Raw genomic sequence first — 20,899 nt, forward strand, 5'->3', positions numbered from 1 at the left:
TCTTTTGCTAGAAACTCCTTTTAGTTTTCCCCTAAGACCTTCCAGATCAGTATTCCTCACATGGATTTGTAACTTAGAATTTAGAGTACGAAAAAGATAAAGGCAGACAAATGAAATGCAATAAATTGCCTATCAAAATCCTGGAGGCTGACTGTTTTTATGGAAAAGTCTACAGCTTGACTTCTGATGCTCTTTCATCTCCAGGCACTGGATTATGAAAGTAAGAGGGACTACGAGTTCAGAGTGGAGGTGAAAAATACCTACTTAGATGTAAAGTTCATCCACGGTTTGCAATTCAAAGACTACGCCACGGTCAAGGTAACCGTAGAGGACGTGGATGAGCCCCCGGTTTTCACCAGGAACCCTTACATCATCGAGGTGCATGAGGACACGGCTGCTGGCAGCTTCGTCGGTGTGGTGTCAGCCAGGGACCCCGATGCTGACAACAAGCCAGTCAGGTACGCAACAAGAGACAGCGAGACGTGTTTAGACCCCAAACAGAGTCAGACTGTTATAGCCACATGTCAGCTCCCTTTTCTACCTTCTCACAACAAGTTCATCCCCCTCTGGGATTGAAATACATGATTAAGTCAACTTAGAAATGAATCGATGGAGCTTTTAAGAAAATATTTCCTCACAAACCAAGTGAGTTCATCGCTTTATTGTGCTAATTTCATTACTTCAAAACTCATTGTTCCAGCTTTAATTAAACTAGCATAAAATCAATAAGAAAACAGGCAACACATGGTAGAAATACAAAGTCTCCTCTTATCACTTTCTCAGAGTGAGGATAAAAATGTGCCCACTTGGCTAAATCTAATCCATCAGCCTAGCCATGTGTCAGTGTGGAGGGGGGGAAGAAAAGAATATTATTCATGGGTCCCTCCTGGTGATTTCCCAGTGGAAAATGGCGGCGGCCCTGTGAAGTGAATACAGACACTGTTTATTTCCCAGAATTATGTAAGCCCTCTGTGGCACTGCACAAAGTCAAAGTGAAAGAGCCTAATTTGCTGTATCGATTCACACAGCTCAGCGCCGCCATTCCACACATATGGCGCCTGCTCGTCTCTGACACAGAGATATGCCACTCTCGGCCCATGCCACATGGCGTATTGTGTTGCATATTCAAATTTGAGTGGAATATGAAAGTTGACGATGACAAATGAGGATGCACGAGGACAGATGAATCATCTCTTTACAACAGAAAGAAAAGAATACATTGTCTGTACTGTGCAAAAAACATTTTTATGAAGTTAAGAAGTTCTGTGCAAGAAGAAAGAGTCAAAACTGCAGTCATGGTGTTGAGGCTACTAACAGTCCTCACTGCAGGTGGCCCCGGTTCGAATCCTGCATCGGGCAGCCCTTTCCTGCATGTCATTCCCCCTCTCTGCCTCCCCATGTCCTGTCTCTCTCTCTATGTGCTTTAAATTAAAGGCAATAAAAAGCCCCAAAAAATACTTAAAAAAAAAAAAAACTGCAGTCAATTTTTGAGCTATATAACATGTAATCAAATGCCCTAAGGTAGTCATGGATAAACCATGTGTGGTATCAATTAATATTTTGTTTGCTTTTTGTTTGCTTTCAGATACAATATTGATCGACACACAGATCTCGAGAGGTTGTTCAACGTCGACTCTGTAAATGGCACCATCACAACACTGAAAGCTCTGGACAGAGAGATGTCCAAATGGCACAACATTTCTGTGATGGCCACTGAAATAAGTAACTGAAGCTTCAATTCATATCATAGTTTTATACCTAGTTACAGTCAGTGATGTTGTGACTCATCATGCTTACTGCAACTATTTATTTTTCTTAATTCTTTTCCAGATAACCCAGGTCAGACGAACCGAGTGCCTGTGTTCATCAAGGTGTTAGATGTAAATGACAACGCCCCGGAGTTTGCGATGTCCTACGACACATTTGTCTGTGAGAATGTCAAAGCAGGACAGGTGCTTACGACTTATGATCACATGGCTTGAAATATCTCATTTACTAAATTAATAATTGCCATTGAAGCATACATTCAGTTTTATCTACATGACAAATCCACGCAGTGCGATACAGTTAATATTTGTCAACATATCTACACAGACCGTTACTTATCATGCTGATTAATTATAAGCCTGGAAAACATTTTGGTTATATTAAGATTTTATAGGCACTCTGTTTCATACACTAATTACACTAATGTTCTGCACAGTTATTCTTGTTGCAATAACAGTAATAATCATATATCTGTCAAGTGATGTTACATGAATCAATATAAATGATCCAAAGTAAAGTCAATTGCGTAGGGACTGTGTAAACAGGGTACATGCAGCACAGTGCCTGACATCGCCGTGTGCAATAAACCAGAAATGAATATGTACTGACATTTATGTATTTAACATGGCACATATGGTTCATGATACTCTGCTTCAGCAGGAGGCTTCTAGCAGATATGTCTGACATTTCCAGAGGTTCAGAAGTCCGTCTGTCCACAAAGCTCACACTCGTGTGCTCAGTGCAGACTTATAGTATAGGGAGCCATCACTCACACTACAGTATAGCCACACGTGTTTGTTGTAAAGTTTCAAGAGACAGCAAATCTTTTAATTATCTAAACACTTCATGCTAATTACTGATTAGTCTAGTATGTATCTGATTGGCCTGAATGAATGTTTCTTTTTTTGTTTTTTTCCTGTACCGTTGATGTTAAACTGTGAAGTCTTGCTTTGCAAAGAAATGAATTATGACGAAGAAAATTGATTTGAATGCAATCAGAAATACTACAGAAAACCAATGTGCTTCGTCAGCCCATTTGAAGAGAACATTTACAAACACTGAGTGAAGTGGTTTACAGAGGGATTACAGTATGGGATCATTTGACTGTTGATTACAATCAAAGAAACCATAGCAATGATCAAATATCAAAAATGAAAATGGATACAGGCTAAATCCAAAAGAACATAATATCTGAATAACATCATTAGAACAGCAGCATTGCACATAGAAAAGTCCGCCCCCCCCCAAAAAAAAAAAAAAAAAAAAGTGTGGTGAGTAACGTCTTCAGGATGACTCATTGAAAGGCTAAATATAACATATGGGTCTTTAGATGAGTTTCAAAGCCATTAGTGGAGGACGATCTAATAGTGAGTAGTAAACTGTTCCACACTTCAGGGCCAATAATATAAAATGCTCGTTCACCTTTGGATTTTAACTGGGAGCCTGAAAGGAGAGCAGTGATTGGTCAGCAGATGTGAGGGGTATGGAGGTGGAATAGAGGACAAACGGTTCACAGATGTAACCCGGTGCCACTCCATTCAAGGCTTTAAAAGAAAATCAAAAGGATCTGAACATCTTTTTCTGCACTTCACTGGTAACTGGTGGGAAGTGCAGGAGAGATATGGTCTCTCTTGTTGGAACCAGCATCATGTTTTTAGATCAGATACTTGATGTCTCCCCTACAAATAAGACTTATTAGCATTTTGTTTCTCATACTTTGTTCTCTCCTTTGCAGCTGATTCAGACAATAAGTGCTGTTGACACAGACGAGCCCCTTGTTGGACACAAGTTTTTGTTCAGTATAAGTGCCAGCAACCCAAACTTCACCATCGAGGACAGAGAAGGTAACCTGTGATTTTTATTTTACCCGACAAATAGAAGAAAATGCTTCTCTTTGTCTCCATGTTAAGATAAAACAGCCCTATTTCATTCGGTGTATTCAACAAATACGGAAATGCAGTTTGATAAGATGTAGGTAAGTGTTAAGGACTATAACCTTGATGTGACACAGAAGAGAATAGACTGGAGCAGAATGTATTCGACATTTGCAATATATGATTGTAGTCATCTTATTGAATTTGTCATGTTAGTATCCTTTCCTCTTGGGCTGTTTGGCAAATTTAATTTGCAGTAAAGCCGTTGTAAACGTGAGGCTTCAGGCAGTCATCCCACATCTATCATGTATTGTGTTACAGATGGATTTTTGTTTTTCTTTCATACAACAGAAAATATTTGTCATTGAAAAATGTGTTGTTGTTTTTTTCCTTTTTCTTTTTTGGTTTCTCAAAGATAGAAATAAATACAGTGGTAGCTTTAGAAGCTCGCAGTAACAGTTTGGACAACTTTGACTGCAGAGTCTGTTTATTCCTAACTGCAGCAGTGTGCCTGGTCCTCGTTTGAGCATTGACTGAGTAAATTGTGACTGAAACTCTTCAACGGCTGGGATGCATTGCAGTAGATAAAGTGAAAAGACTGCAGCAGAGACTTAAGATGGAGACTGAGGGGAATTATGACAAACAAACTTTGGACTTTAATTAGTTTATTGATAGAGTGTTGCCATGCGCAGCAATGCTATTGTTGTTTTTTTGTTGTATTTTTTTTCCAGAATGACGACTACTATATGATTACTAATCAAGCCATGTTTGTATTTATTTATTAAGAATGAAGATTTGTATTCAATGAATAGCAGTGATTATTATTAATGTGCTTGACGTTTTGTTTGAATTGCTGCTTAGACACCTTAGTCAATTTCAATAGGCCTGCAAAGTTATTATGAGCTGCCTGTCACTGGAGAGACAAAGAAGGAAATAAAGACTGCAGTTCTTTCCTGTAGGATCATCTAGCTAACTGAAATATCTCATCCCTGACAAGCTTTGCCCATTTGCATCTTTCCGCAGATAACACTGCCAATATCCTGACGCGTCGGGAAGGTTTCAGCCGACGTGAGATGAGCATGTACTTCCTGCCCGTAGTGATCTCCGACAACGACTACCCCATTCAGAGCAGCACCAGCACACTCATCGTGCGCGTGTGCGCCTGTGACAGCCGTGGAAACATGCAGACCTGTAACCCCGAGGTCCTGCCCTTCTCAGATGGTCTCACAACTGGAGCTCTGGTGGCCATACTGCTCTGTGTCATCATTCTCCTCAGTAAGTCCCCTCGTGTATGAACATGTGTATGTACAGTATCTTTTTTTGTGATTGCTGTGATGCTTGATTCTTTATTGAGCAACAGTTACAACTGTAGTTTCTCAGGTCTTCTGCTCAAGTCTTGTATATTTCATTTATGTAACCAGCAACAAAAAAAAAGATAGAAAGAAAAATCACAAACTGGCTTCAGAGTGCTTTAAAATCTACACAATTTACAGCACCCTCTATCCTGAAGACACCCCAATAAGCCTCTCACTATATCTCACCCCACTTAGTTTCTGTTGCTATGCCTGCCAAGCTTTTCATTCTAGCTTTGCTGTACAGTTTACAGTGATAACAACAAGAAATTCAAACACCTCCAGTTACTAATGAAATAATGGACCAGTGATTTCACACTGAAGTAAATAAAAGCAGTCGTCTCATTTCCAGGTAACACCTGTTCATCCCTGTGTCAACTCCATCTCCGACTGGTTTCTGTCTTACAACAACAACCCTGTAAAAAAGGTGTTAAGCTTCCACTTCAAGGGAAACAGTCAGCATCACCGCCTGCCGAGGTTCCACAAAGAAGGCATGTAAATAAGGAGCAGTGCCGTTCTTCTGTGGCATGGTAGCTGTAGTGTAAATAACACTGTGAGAAGCCAGTGGCCTGGTTATGGCCAGTTAGCAGATGGCAAACAGAGATAAGATAGAAGGTGTATTGTGCACATTTCCAGAAAGTTTGTGTTGTTTATAATACAATAACCTTCTGTATGAGCACTAAAAACTGCAAAACATAACCCTTGGTCAAGAAACAAGGCCATGGCTACAGTTCCCACCAAAGAGCAGGACACAGCATTACCCTAAACTTGGATATAATAGCTTCTAGTCTCCCACACAACAAATATGTCAGTCCTTTACAGGCTTTTTGTAACATAACCTGTGGCCTCACATAATAATGTGGTTCGATAAAAGATATGCTCTTTGGCTTCATGGGCAACAGTGGGTTTCTAATGTAGGTGGTAAATTAGGAAGCTGGACATGCTGATATTTGCAACTTACATAAGAGCCGACAAACTCAGTGTTGAAGCCATTTCTTGTACTTTTGCTGGTTGAGCTCCTGAGCTCTCAACAGGACAGGACTGAATGACCTTGCCACAGCATTAAGTGGTTGTCAAGCAAGTGGTTTGCAAGTGGGTCCATGGTGTGGGCACATGCCTCACAAAAAGGAGCCAGCCAGGCCTAATGTTCATATGCTCCACGCTGCAGCCAAGTCGGTGTCCTGAAGTCAATAACATTCCCAGAGTGAGTTGCTTGCTCAAGAACATGCTGCTGAGTGCCCATATGGAGGGAAAAAAGATCACATGGTCTATAGTTAGCAACATGACATGATCGATTGAAAGCTTGGACTCCCAACTCTCTTAAATCCATAATATGTTTCTGAAATTATGACATTCTGCCAGTGGTCCCCATTTCAGATGGCAGCATCCCAGCAGCTCAACATATTAGGACAACGGCCATGGCAACATTAATGACAGAAAAATATCTGATTTGCTTTTTTGAATGAAAGTGTCCTAATAGTATTATTACACTGACACAAATCATACTAATTTGAATCATATCAGCAACTGAACACCACATTTTGAAATCCACAATATTCATTTCCAATGTGTGTAATTAAAAAAATAAATATTTAATTAAGCATCAAAATCAAGAAAAAACAAAGAAAAAAAAAATCACCCGCCTAATGCCTAAGCTACAGGGAAGGGAACGCCGATCTAAAAATTAAAGTTGAGTAAAAAAAAATAAAAAAATTTAAAAAAAGGAAGAAAGAAAGAAAGAGTCCAAGAGAAAGTGATCAAGCCTGAGTGGGATTTTGGCAGGGCCTCCCACAATGATCCATATGGTCATTATAAAAAGACACAAATGAGCACTTAACACTTCATATTTGAAACATCATAATTATCATTAAAAGAAAACGGCTCTGGCTCTTGGTATAGGATGGGATGTAAACCTTAGACACCATCCACCTTGATGGACAGTCATTATTCACATGACCACATGAGGTCTTTTATCAGGAAACTGCAAGAGACCACTTAAGGCAACATTTTTTTTCTTAAATAATACAGCTTGGGGCGAAAAGCTATAGAGGAACCTGTTTAGTTCCTTTTTTTCCCCAAACGAATGAGTGCTCATTAGAAATTAAAGTTGGTCTAATCAATGACAGATTGCTTTGAATATTGTTTATATTCAGCTGTTCTCTCTCTATGTGCTCTATGTTCAAACCATTGGCAAATAAATACACCCAGCACTGTGTATGTCTCTGGTGATGCAGGTTGCATTTTGCTTCTTGACATTGTGAACCACTGCTGCTGCTGCTGATGCTGTATGTAATAGCATACAGGACCTGCAGCGACAGTGCCTATCGTTTTACCCAGCAAAAAGCAGAAATGTGTTGTGCTTATGGTCAAGGGCATATCAATAAGTAATGGGTTTCAACTGTCAATGAGTCTCACCTTGTTTGGCAGAGTACTTGATAGGAGCATTTCTGGCTGCACTTTGTGAGTGTTGAGGTCCTTGCAGACTCTTGTAGCCAATACAATCACTAGAAATTGACTAAGCTGCCCTGAATATGAGACCTTAACCAATTCCATGTGGTGAAGTTGAACCCTCTTCCTCCTGACATATTTTCTTGCTTTAGTGTCTGGTGTGTTGGTTGATCTGCACCCTGACTAAACTACTCTTACAAGCAAATTAGTGTTGACCAGCTTTTCTTCCATCTGCTTGTCTTCATTCCAAGTTTTAAATCCTGGTATCTGGTGGCGGGCAAATCTTCTCTCACATATCTTGCACACTGAAGGTTAAATTTCAAGCTCTCCTCTTGAGCAGAATATCATGACATCTGCTCATTATCTGACGCTTTTTCGCGCTTGAACCCTCCTGACAGACTGTCTCATTCACCTCTGCTTGACTCCGACAGCCAGGCGCTGAGCTGGAACGCCTCTCCCTATCTGGTCCTGCTCGTTGCGGTCGTCCACTGCCTATAAACGTGGCACTGGTCACTCACAAATGTCCGCAAAGAACCTTTTAAACAGCCACCCCCACCCAACCCATGTTGAAGGGATTGTAATTAACACCCAGGTGGGAGGCAAGCAGGCAACTACATTACCTGCTGATAGGACAAAAAAAGGCAAAGGGGAGAAGGATGGGAGCACAGGTGGAGGAGGATTTTGTGTTAGTCCTAAATGAAAGATTGCTTCCTCTTTTTCTGAAGACTTATGAGTTTATTTAAAAACTTGCTGCCACACACTGCCACTCTCTGGAAACATGCTCACTCTGCAATCTCTGATTGTCTTTTACTGCTGAAATAGAATGAGGGAGATGAGATATGAGGTTGTGTGCTGGAGAGCATAAAAAAGGATCTTCCAACCACAGTGCATTTTATACATGGAATATGCCGTGAAAGGGAAAAAGAAAGAAAAAGCTTTTTTCACTGAATCTTTAATAATAGGAGGTGAATGCCTGAGGCAGTGTTGGGGATTTATCACTGGTAGCAAATGTGTCTCCCCTCTGTGCTTTTGCTCCCCTGCGCTCTTTAATGCATGACACATGTTAGGAGGCACACTTCTTATGCTGAGCTTTATCTCTCTGTATTTCCCACTGTTTTTGTGTAGTGATCGTGGTGCTGTTTGCTGCCCTGAGGAGACAGAGGAAGAAGGAGCCTCTGATCATCTCCAAAGAGGATGTCAGAGACAACGTTGTCAGCTACAACGATGAAGGGGGTGGAGAGGAGGACACTCAGGCCTTTGATATTGGCACGCTGCGCAACCCAGAGGTGATGGATGCTAACAAGCTGCGTAGGGACATCATACCCGAAATGCTGTTTCCCTTTCGGAGGACATCACCTATAAAGGATAACACGGATGTCAGAGACTTCATTAATGGGAGGCTTCAGGAGAACGATTCAGATCCCACAGCGCCCCCCTATGACTCCCTGGCCACATATGCTTATGAGGGCAGTGGGTCACTGGCAGAATCCCTCAGTTCACTGGAGTCTGGAGCCACTGAGGGGGACCAGGATTACGATTACCTCAGCAACTGGGGACCACAATTCAAAAAGCTGGCAGAGATGTACATAGGGAAGAGCCCCGATCGAGAGACCTAGAAGAAGCCATGACAGTCTCTCTTTTATTCAAGCCCATTTTTTTTCTGTCTGTTTATCTAGCTAGCTAGCCAGACAGTTGTTTGTCTAGTTAGTTAGCTAGCTAGCTAGTTGACTGTCTGTCTACCTATCTATCAAGCTATCTATCTGTTTATCTGTCTAGTTTGCTAGCTAGTGTGCTAGTTAACTAGTTGTCTATTTGAATTCTCATACACATGCGTGCGTGCACACAGGCGCTCAAACTAAAATTCCTGCAATCCACGTGTGGATGCTGAAATGGAAATTAAGACTTGAACTGAGTTTTGCATTTTCTCATTGATGGAGATACAGTATAATTCTCAAAGTTTTACTGTTTTTGGTCATAATCAGTAACGATGCCTTTGACTTTTAGGATTTTTTGTGAACAATGGTGTGGACAATGTGTTTTGTAATTGACCTGAGAGATAGTAGTATTGTATACTATCAATGTTTAATGGCACTGGACTGGGTTTGGGTGGGGGAGGGGAAGGAGTCAAAGCGGCTTTTCCAGCCAAACTCCATTAAAATGCTGTAAATGTACAAAGTGTTTTTAATGATGGACATCCTATATACTATTTGCTATCCTTGTTTGACAAGCAATGTTCATGTGAATGGTTGGTGCAGTTAATTTGTCAAACTATGAATTCATTTCATCATATAGGTGTAATATGTAATGGAAAGTGTATGTTGTAGGAAAACCGTCATACACTGAATTCATGCTGTTTGAATGCTGAGTCATATTGTTTTATATTTATATTTTTATACTTATTTTCTTAATAAAATGATGTACAAAAGAAACAGATACATTTCCAGTACTTTGCCTGCTTTTTAAATGAAGTTTCTGGTTATGTAGAGTGTTGCTTCTTTTTTCCTTTTTTTTTCAAATTTTTGTTTTGTTTTCTTACACAAGCATACGTTCCCTCGTGGGAAGATGTGGTTCATTAAAACATATAATTATCTGTAAACAGGATGATAAAAGAGGCCAGTTTGAGAGCAAGCAAAACTCCATATAAAAGAATGTTATTCTCTAGTCAGAGTACTGGGTCAAGATTTCATAACAGGGTTGAATTTGTCTGTTGCTTCTTTGTTTCAAATGCTTCAAAAAGTTAGATCAATATCATGTGAAGAGGTGTTTTAAGTATTTCTCATAATAATACTCTGTTATGTATACTTGGGGACTTGGGGACAGTTGAATTATAAGTGCATGCAAATTCAGATGAATCTAATCTGTATTTCTGACAGTGTCTAAGGCACAGGACACGCTACATTGTTCCTGAAATCTCACTGACTTTCAATTACATGATGAAGCAAAAGTTAATTTTTATTATAATTCTAATGTTCTTCAAGGTTGTTTGATTTATTTCTTGATGACTTTTTCCCCCTTACTTCAAGAAGACGGCTTTCTTGAGTGTTTGTCGTTTTGCCTACTTATTTAGACATTATGAATGACAACTGAAGAGTGACAGTTAATTTGGAGAGGAGCAATGATTGAATAACTCTTGATGTTGCACCTTGCACAATGTTCTGCATATCCAACCAAACAAAACTAGTTACAAGATGAAAACAGTGTTTCCCAACTGACAGTAACTCCGAACTCCATGTGTTTAATTACGCACTCATCTGCAAATGTTCTGTTATTCGACAGTACTTGCTGATTAGTGGGCAGCTGTGGAGGGGACAATACCTCAAATCAATATCCTGCTCACGTTGATGCACTTGGTTCCAAATCTTAACAGCTGCCAGCACAGTCGCAGTGTATAGCTGCTCTAATATTTTCATGTATGATGTGTAGTATACCCAGAGGAGCTCTTTGCAAAGTTAAATTGTAGTTCTTTTGTTAAATGTACGTCTATATAGTGATTTCTCTCCCCCCTGTGTCCATGAAAGTTTTTAGCTTGGACCAATTATTTTTTTTCAGGGGGGAAAATTGTGGAAAACACATCACTTTGTGCTTTACAATGTTCACAGAGGACTGAAAACCAGAGAGGTTAAACCATAATGGCCAACTTCTCAAAGAGAAAATCAAAGGAGAGCTTCACTGAAAGAACTAATAGCAGTTATATTGCTGAATAAAGCGGAACAACCACGGTGGCTGAGACCACAATATAAATAATGCAGCAAGACACAGTTTTTTGTTAAGTTTGGTAAGTTTTGCAAAACCTAATGGCACATCTAACTCCTTCTCTACAAGAAATCCATCATTGTTAAAAAGGAGGTGGCACTTGATTTGCGAAGTTGAGTCAGAACTCACCAAATTGCAAATTAGTGAGTTAAGTGGTGATTAGGTACACCTGTACAATCTGATGTGAGCCAATGTAACAGCCAAGCAATAAATCCCATTTCTCTAGGCCTTTAATGCCCAGACATCACACTGAGCGGTGGACCAAACCCTGTAGTGAAGCCTCAGTGGGAGTGCACGGCGTGGATACAGTAGGTGTTTCTACTGTGTGGTTTCCAAACACTACAAGACTCATCTCTGAAACTAACAAAGTCCAACATTTGTTACAATCCAACGCAAGGTGTCACTATAGTTTTAATCACTTCACAATATCAATTTCGTTGTCAGCATCCGATCATAACATCCATCCTTAAAGAATATGGATTAACTAATCAATAATATAACCTCTGTCAGTCAATATTGTTTCCATTACAAGAGCTAAAATGAATGGAGTTTGATCCCTGGGGATATTTTTTTGAATGTGTATGATGGATTTATTTTGAAACAAATAATATTCTAATCTTAAACATATTGAATAAATAGATATAAAACATTAATGTGAAATAATTTTGTCATAAAATAATTTAGTTTTGTGTCTAGTGGGATGGATCAAAGGAAATGCTCTGTCTTTGACCTCCTGTCCAGGGATTCATGCGCCCAGTGAGAAGCGATTATTCCTCCATCATTTAATTAATGCCGTATTCCCATTACGGTCCATGTCTTGCAGCTGATTTGACCACAGTGACCTGTGTTGAGGCCGGAACACAGGACGGGGGCCTCTGTTCTTCTCCGGGGTCTCTAGTGGCTTTCTAGGCAGAAAGAGAGAATTTCCTCTGCTCACCCAACTCGCATGTGACTGCATGATTAGAGCTTAAGTAGAACATATCCTGTTTGATGTAAGAAAGGCATTTGCATGTCAGATGGAATAATACATGACTGATAACTCCTGACGGTAAACCAAGTGTGGGCTACTGCAACTTTATTAGTTCAAGTGAGGTCCATAAAAGGAGACAAGGCCTGCTGATATCTTCCTCAGCTGAACATGGTGCTGGGTGTGACTGCAGCTGCTTATGGTTCAGATTGTGTGCTGTTGTGCTACAGTTATTCATTTATATTTCTTTATGACATGGCTGATTTGGTGATGTTTTACTGACACAGGTCATGAAATAGTGACATTGGCGGCGATCGGACGATGTCCCAGCAGCAAAAGAGATGTGACCATGAGCTTCCTCCAGCTCTGCTATACTGTAGATGGTCCGTGTGCAGCTGCTGTGAGATCAGCACAGACACGACAGCAGACAGCAGGTTGATGCCATAACTTCAAGACTTTAATTTTTAGGATGTTTTTGTGCCCCCTGCAAGGCTCATAAGAAACAGGCCTCATGTCATTATTCATAATACATGATGTTTTTTATGGGTCTATTGTGGCTAGAGAAGACTAAAAGATGCAAAGTACTGCAATCAATAATGCAGGTGAAATATTGTTATGCAGACGAGATGTGACAGCACTGGTGGACCACCTGAGGCTTTTTTTTCCTGCTCTGTGCCTGGACTACTTAAAATAGTCCTTTCCCGTACACCGCTTTCCCAGAACAGGTTACACGCCAATACCCAATTTCTCTCATTCCCTGCTTAATGTGGCTAAAATGTAAGTGAAAGGCCGTTATTTTTAACACATATTGATTACATAAATGTCCATTTGACTACTTGTGAAGCCTCAGCTGCCCCACTTGAGTAGAGAATTGATTTTTCCATTAACTGACCTTTAGCGACTGAAACCCCGGTGCGCCAATAGAGGCAAGCTACAGAAATATGATGTAAAATAAAATCAGCTTTAAAATAAATCAAAGAGCATTGTTATTTGAAACCACACAGTTATAGTTATAGATGACAGAGAGCTATCAGGATATAGTACTTTTATTAATATGACCAAAAAGTTGGCAAGCTCTACTTGTTTCACAATTCTTCGTATATTCATTTGTTTTCTAATCACCCACAATCCACCTCTCAAGTGTGAAGCATTTCACCTTGAACCGTTTCATCTTAGATATGACTCAGTGACCGTCTGCGTTGGGCACAGCTTGGTCAGTTTTAACCAGGTTGTACACCTTAGGACAGACTGTCGCACGCTCATGAGCCAGACAAAGTCACAGCATGGCCAGGCGCGGGTTAATGAAGAGAGCAGAACATGGTGAAGCTTAGCTGAAACCTGGGGTCCTGACATGTGATGACACCTGCTTTGACTCATACACCTTGTATAATGAGATGGTTGCGTTTGAAGGAATGGGCAATTTACAAGGCATGAGAGTGCATTAGCCAGAATACCAACTAAATTCAAATTCATCTCTCACTGCTGCTCGGCCACACATCATATTAACATTGTGTGATATCACACCTCATGTAATTACACTAGTGATGTAAATATTATTTTCCTGTGGTGTAAATATTTTTTAATGATTGATTTATTTTTCTTTCTCTCTCAATTATGCTTGATAGGATACCTACCCTCATCTACATCCTGCTGCTGCTGTGACACAGATTTCATCTTATCTTATCTCAGAGACACAGACTGTCATCTATGATACTTTGGAGCTGCATCAGTCGGAATCAGCATGTTTAATCACGGTTTAAACAGTTTTCGCTATGTTTAATCACAGATACATTCAAGATCAGGATTCAAGCTGAGAGGGTCTGTTGTATATTTTTGGACCAACTGACTGAAATGATGAGCTGTTGTGACATTAAACAAAAGACTTGAATCAGCTGATGATAACTAAAGCACAATTGCATTTACATCATTACTTTTATGGTAGTTATTTTTTTCTTCTTTCAAACATTTCAATATTAGAAAATAGTTATTATCTTTTGTTTACAAAGACATTTGTAACACAAGAAATTCATCAATTTCATTCATGCTTTTTTTGTAGCTGTTGCAATATTGGAGCCAGGCTTCAGGTTTAAAGTGATTCCAGTGCTTTGCTGGCTAGTACTGTAGTTATGGACGTGGGTTGAACATTAAAAAAACACAAGACAGCTTTTTTCCCCTTAGGAAAAGAAAATTACTTCTGAGCACAAAGGGAATGCATCAGTGACATGGCATACTGCCTAGTTTGTTATAATTACAAGCAAAAGCAGTTCTGAATAGGCATCATAATGACGAAACAAATTATTGCGTATTTCAAACCCATCTGGATAATTTTCTTAGAGGGAATGTAATTGCCGTTCAGAAATGGTGAATAGTATCTTTGTTGTAGTGAGCGCATATGCACACATACAAATACACATACAACACCTGAGATGATGTATTATACCACTCAGTTCCCATGCTGCCAGAGGAATGTGATGCTGACAGGTTTCATATAACACAGGTGCACACGCCTGTCTGCTGCCTGTCTGTCAATTAGAGCTGTAATAGGCTTTTAGAGCAGGTTTGAGAGCTAACGTTACTTGTACGTGTAAAATGAACATTGTGCAGTTTTCCTATTGGGAATCAATGTAAAAATTATCAAAGTGTGTATGTTCAACATGTTTCAACACTACATTGAACTGTGGAGGTTTGTCAGCTGGCTACATCCAATATGTTATGTCATTGTGTGTTTCAAGTCTGTGAAACCCAGCCTCAGATTTCTTTCATGAGTATTTGGCTCCATCTTCTGGAAATCTAAAAGCACAGCAACAGGACAATGTAATATTTGATTTTTTATTTTGTTTTTTTGTTTTTTCTTCAGCATTCATCAGCATGATAAATGTTGGTCTTTAACAAACTACATTAAGATTTCTGGATAAAAAGAAATATAGAGATTGCAAGATCTAGGAATATATACATATTGTGTATGATACAAAATACAGAGTGCACATACTGTACACTTGTTTTATGTGCTGGCATCCTTTTCTAGATATAAGGAAACTTTATGGTATCTCAGCATGTGAGTTCTAGAGTATTTATGGATCGCAGCTTCAGTCCTGAGTGCTGACATAATGTGGGTTGTTGGGTTTGATATCTAGGGTGGATTGGCATCAGCAGAGGGCAGCAGAGGTCTTTGAACAGCTGCCTGGGAGCTCTATGAAATGTTTTGCTCATACACTCAGACTCCCAATGAAGCAACTTACAGCACATGTCAAATAGCAGCTCTTATCTAATTTCATAAAAAAACTGGCTTGGGCAGAGGTTGTGCTCTGCTGAACACCAAACACCCCATCACATGTCTGTCAGACTCAGATTGTCATCTGGATCTCCACCAACCTGGACAAACCTACAGATCTCAGCACCATATGATAATATGTTAGATTGTCTATATCAAAATGCACATTTACCTCTGAAATTGACTAAAAAAATGCCATATAAAAAAAGTACTGGCTCCAAAATGTAATGGGTCCTTTCCTGGTCCTTGTCCCATATACTCACTTAGTTTGATGAAAATGAGTTTAATACAACAACTAGTAATGCAGACCTCTCTAAAGAAGGTAATGATCTGAAAAATATATAGTATGCAACATAAAAAAAGGTCAAAATAAAATAGAAAAGAAATGCCACTGCATTCACAACTGTTTGGGAATTCAATTTGACAATTTTTGACACAAGGAAGCACCTGTCTTTTTCTAGAATCTAAGCCTGTGTAGAACAATAGTTAAAGGCTGTGGCAATATAGATTTTCATCTTAATCCACTCTGTCCCTGATGGGACATAAGCTTCGACAAAGCAATGTAGATCACTTATCTGTAATGAATGAATGGACTATGAATGAAATCCAGCCATTCCATTCATTGTCTGATGGTGAAAATGGTTGTATGTAGTGAAGAGTCACGCTGCAGCTCCACTCAGCTCGACGGGGTATTTTAGCTTCTTTCAACTCATCTTTTTGGTCTTAAAGCGCCAAAACTAGTCTGTAGCCTGAAGCAGGAACCTCCCGGTCCCATCCAAGAAACAAGCGTAAAATGGGTTCTTGTCATTTTTACACTTCAGTAATTGTACAGATTAAGCAGACGAGATACAGCATGTTAATTAGTGCGCTTTAAAGGTCCTGGTAAGCAGATTTTGCTACTCTCTGACAGAATCGGGCTGGCTGTTTCTCCCCGTTTCCACTCTATATGTTGAGCTTACTGTCTCCTGGAGGCAGCTACATAAAGTATATACATGGACGTGGAATTGATCTTCTTATCCAACTAAAAGCAAGACAGAAAATAGTCTTACTTTCTGCAGAAATTACAGCTTATTGGTCACACCAGGTAAGTGATGTTATTTTCATGTCTCACAGTTGAAAATGCCTACTTTTGCTTAACCCTGCCTGTGAAAATAAACAAAAAGACGTGTACCAGCTAGTGATTTCATAAATGCGGGACCTGCTGGTTGGAAAAAATCCCAGCCGTACATCACTAGTACCCGCCATCATCACAGAACATGTGCACGGTAATTTTAAGACATGTCAACTTTTTTCCAACTTCTCAACTGCCTGGAGAACAATCCCTGCCTACTGCTTGATTTAACTTTTAAAAAATCTAATCAGATTGAGTCAGATATTCAGTCTTTTCATCCAACATTCCCTGAAACTAGATAATATCATGAAAAATACAGTGGTTCTGCATAGAACATAGTATATTAAGAATGGCCACTGGGTTTCCTTAGTGTATTTTGCAGTGCCAGCACTTGACAGATTACAAAATGTTCATACCACCCCCTTTAAATAATCTCTGTGACTGCAGCTTCTGGCTTTTGTGTATGGAGTGTGTTCCAGAGGTCAGCTCTGATCTAATCTTCTATTTTCTACGTTCGTTAAGCTCCATTCTGCTAAGCGTGTCCAAATAGGGTAATTCTGTGTTCAATTAAGCAGGGCAGACACAGGACATTCAACACAATGTCAATGAGGTGCCACTATGAGTGAGCTATCAATTTGATAGACAGTCAGAGAGGTGGATAATAAGCTGTTGTATGTCCCCTGATTCTGCACCACCCAAGGCCATCCCTACAATTGAATTACACCGTTGCCGTGGTAAGTCACAGCTGATAGGGACTCATGCATTGCAAAGAGCCACCTTGCAGTGACTGACTGACTCACTGACTGCGTTGTATAATTGTGTGGTTGTCTGTAGCTATCATGGCACTGTCTTCCTACCAGCCATGGCCATGAAGCCAGTATAAAGAGACCCACTAGGCCACACAAAGCACTGCAGTTGTCCTTAGGCAAGTGGCCAGTGAGAGAGGGACAGAGACAGAGAAAGTGAGGGAGAGAGGGAGGGGGGGCAGGAGGGGTGGGGTGATTCTGCCATGCACAGCGAGCCAAATATCCCTGGGCTACAAGCCAAGTGGCCAGTCACAAGGATGGCGTGCCAAGAGAATGCCATCCGGCCGGGTTGCACAGCCAGATAAAAAGCTCTGCGGGTTGCCTGTAGCTCAACACAGACATCCCATAATACAACAGTCTCTTCACTTCTCACTAACTAGCATCTTTCCACAGGCCGGTTAAACATGTGCTGCGATCTCTGAAAGCAAATCAAGAAGAGAATATTCCAATGGTCTCGAGGTTACTCTGTCCAGGTGTAGAAAATGCAACTTTATCCCAAGTTTGGAAAAAAGAGAGGGAAGATTCAAGGCTTTGATTTTGTTTCGACACAAAGCCCAAAGCTGATGCTCTGACATTCCTGTTGTTGGGCTTAGCTCGTAAGCTTCTGAACAGAAGTTCCTTGGGGTGTATCTACCTGCTGTACTTTCTGAGATACAGTTGGAAGATGAAATACTTTGGAGAAAGTTTCAGTAGCGCTCAAGGTTCATGAGTCCATAGGCTGATGACTGCAGACTGCAGTCATTAGCAGTAATGGCGCGCAAGTTGTTTCCTCATCCAGCATCCCACTAGGATAAGTGTATGACTTCAGCTAACATTTTTAGTATTGATCAATGTGAAACTATCTGTGCTGTTTATTTAAGTAATTATTTAGTCTATTGAAAACCACATAATTTCTCAAAGCTAAAGATCATGTCCTCAAATTTCTTATTTGGGCGACCCACAGTGCAAAACCTACAGAAATGTCCAAAGATTCCACCATTAGACATATTTTTAACCACTTATGTAATGAGTATAGATACTGCGAGTGACACTATACTATAACTATAGATTGTACCACATCCCACAGGTCTGACTCATTCAGATACTTCAGTCTTCAACTTTCATTACAGGGTTATATAAAAAATAAAAAAAACGGCAAGCTACAGTGAGCATTTTACAAGGACAACGTGAAGACAGTAGGGGATGTGTGAGTGTTTTAATTACTTTAATCAAAATAGTAATTATATGAAAAAGGTCTAATAAGATGATGGACCATCTCAAGACAGTGCTACCAGTATTACCATCATTGTGTCAGTATTACCATCATTGTGTCAAGGACTTTACCAACAGGTAGAAATTCATGTAATGAGCCTGATGTTTTGCAGAAACCTTGAGCACCCAATTTCCAAATAAGTCTGCCTTCTGTTTGACATTGCTTTTATTGTGCACTTTCAATTTAATGCAGACAAGTCCATTTACCTGCATTTACCCATTTACCAATATTATTACAGTGCTGACAGGGCTAACCTTGCAGCATTATGCCACAGCTCTGACCTCAAAGGATAAGAGTGATCACACAAGTACAATTAGATCTTGGTTTTTGTTACAGTAGTGTTTTTCCCATCTCTTTTTATCTTGCCGTCATGCAGTCAAAAGGGCAAACATGTTTAATCTTTTTCACCACCGATTAATCTTTTGCACCACCGATTTAAAAGGCTGTTCCTCTAGCCAGGATATTTAGCCAGGTCATTTACAAAAGAGCATTTTCCTTTTTTTCTTTTTTTTCATGCTTGGAGTCCTTGGAGTGAGAAAAGGTGGCGGATGAGTGCCAGAGCCATGTCAAGAAAGTAGCTGGAGGATAGCAAGAGAGCAGCAGGAGGGTGTGATGACAAAATTGGGGATGACAGAGAAGTGACAAAAGCTTGACAGCAGGGTCACAGAATTAGGAAAAGAGGGGGCAGAGGAACAACCCACCTTTTCTTTCTTTCTTTTTTAAAAGAAGAAAACCAACATTTGCTGGTCATGCCATGGTACATGTGCACAGAGTGAAAACAGCACATTTTCTCCCTGTGAGGCTTATGCAAAGGAGGTATGACGAGAAACAGAGGAAAGCTCATCTGAGTTGCAGCCTGGAAAAGTAAGAGGATAGGAGTTCACATGAGTCTCCTCCGTAGCTGACTCATATATTGTGGGACTACATATTTCATGTGTGTGTGTATGTGTGTGTTCCCCATGTGTGGACATTGTTTAAAGGGATAGTTCAGCATTTTGGCAAAATGGACCATTGCCATGATCCCTATAGTTTTAGGAGTAGGTTTGTTGCCTTTAGTTGTCGGTGCATGCTATTTTTAGAACGGCGGAGCAGAGCTGCGAGCTGCTCAGAGCTACGCTACGGAGGCTCATGGGATTTCTTGGTTTCCCCCATCAAACTCATCAAATACACAATCCAACAACTCCACAACGCTCTGGTGGACAAGTTGTGACCTGCACATTCACCACGCTATGAGATAATAACGAAACGCTATGAGACAGAGTTGTTTTCTGGTTAAATTCATGCAAAACCGTCAGGTGCAGTTTTTCGGCAAGAAGTCTCTGCATTTGCCTCGGAAACATCTTACCAACAATTAAAGGTAACAAATCTACTCCTAAAACTATAGGGATTATGGCAATGGGCCAATTTGCCAAAATGTTGAACTACCCCTTTAGGTCAAGACAGACACACAGTTTACCTTTTAAAATACAATATAGACCAGTCGGGGTTGCAGGCAGAAGTGCACACGCTATAATTAGAGTAGAAACCACATGGATTGATCAAAAAGGTTCAGACAAAATTGTTCCTTCTCTATGTTAGTAATCAAATAGTCCCTTCACAGTGTTCACTCTGGGTGTCCTACACTCCTGCATGCTCTCATATGCTGCCGCTCTCTTCTAACTTATTTGTACAAGGTTTGTGGACTGCCACAGTGGGTAACAACCGGTAACGACCATCCCCGCCTGCTCTCCCAACACAGCTTCACTGCGTGTGGGAGCGTGTGAGCTTGTGTGTGTGTACATGCACTTGCTGTGCGCACACATCATGCGCCATGTGATATCTTCACCTACGTGCTTCACTAAGCTTTTTTTTTTGCCCTCCTGCTCCTGCTCTGCTCACGTTTTGGGACTTTTACACTGACTAATTATTGCCCTGCTCACTCATATAACGTACCTGCTGCTGTGAGAAGAGTGCAATGCTTCCACTTTAGCCATTCTTGGTTTGGTGTAGGAGAAGCCCTTAGCGCATTTTATCTCATTTTATTTTTAAACTAGTGAAGTCTCCATTTCATTATTATGATGGATATACAGGTGTCAGATGAAAATCATGAAATCAGTAATAAGGAGAATTTGCTTACAATTGACAACCTACACGGTGACTGGGATTTTGATCAGCATAGAGACTTTCTTCCCATGAAAGCATGGCTGCAGACGTTGTTTCCGTGAGAGCACTATAACAGTATATACAGCATACATTAGAGTCAAGGTCACTAATAGGCAGGACCCAGACCTATACATTATTGAACATTATTAAATTTTG

At 40.3% G+C, this 20,899-nt stretch overlaps 1 protein-coding gene across 2 annotated transcripts in view; it reads left to right on the forward strand.

Annotated features, from left to right (window-relative positions):
- The window catches only part of LOC146966811 (cadherin-10-like), a 29,821-nt gene extending 19,951 nt beyond the window's left edge, over nt 1–9,870 (forward strand). For both annotated transcript variants that reach the window (XM_085763122.1, XM_085763123.1), the window contains 6 exons: nt 205–458; nt 1,586–1,722; nt 1,831–1,952; nt 3,503–3,611; nt 4,665–4,916; nt 8,567–9,870. In XM_085763122.1, the coding sequence (XP_085619248.1) occupies nt 205–458; nt 1,586–1,722; nt 1,831–1,952; nt 3,503–3,611; nt 4,665–4,916; nt 8,567–9,057 (1,365 nt within the window). In that variant the 3' untranslated portion in view covers nt 9,058–9,870. The remainder of the gene's footprint in view (nt 1–204; nt 459–1,585; nt 1,723–1,830; nt 1,953–3,502; nt 3,612–4,664; nt 4,917–8,566) is intronic.
- Nucleotides 9,871–20,899: the final 11,029 nt, after the last annotated feature.

Source organism: Trachurus japonicus, chromosome 20 (assembly GCF_045865225.1).
Source record: "Trachurus japonicus isolate A0001 chromosome 20, Traja_1.0".
Taxonomy (NCBI): Eukaryota; Metazoa; Chordata; class Actinopteri; order Carangiformes; family Carangidae; genus Trachurus; species Trachurus japonicus.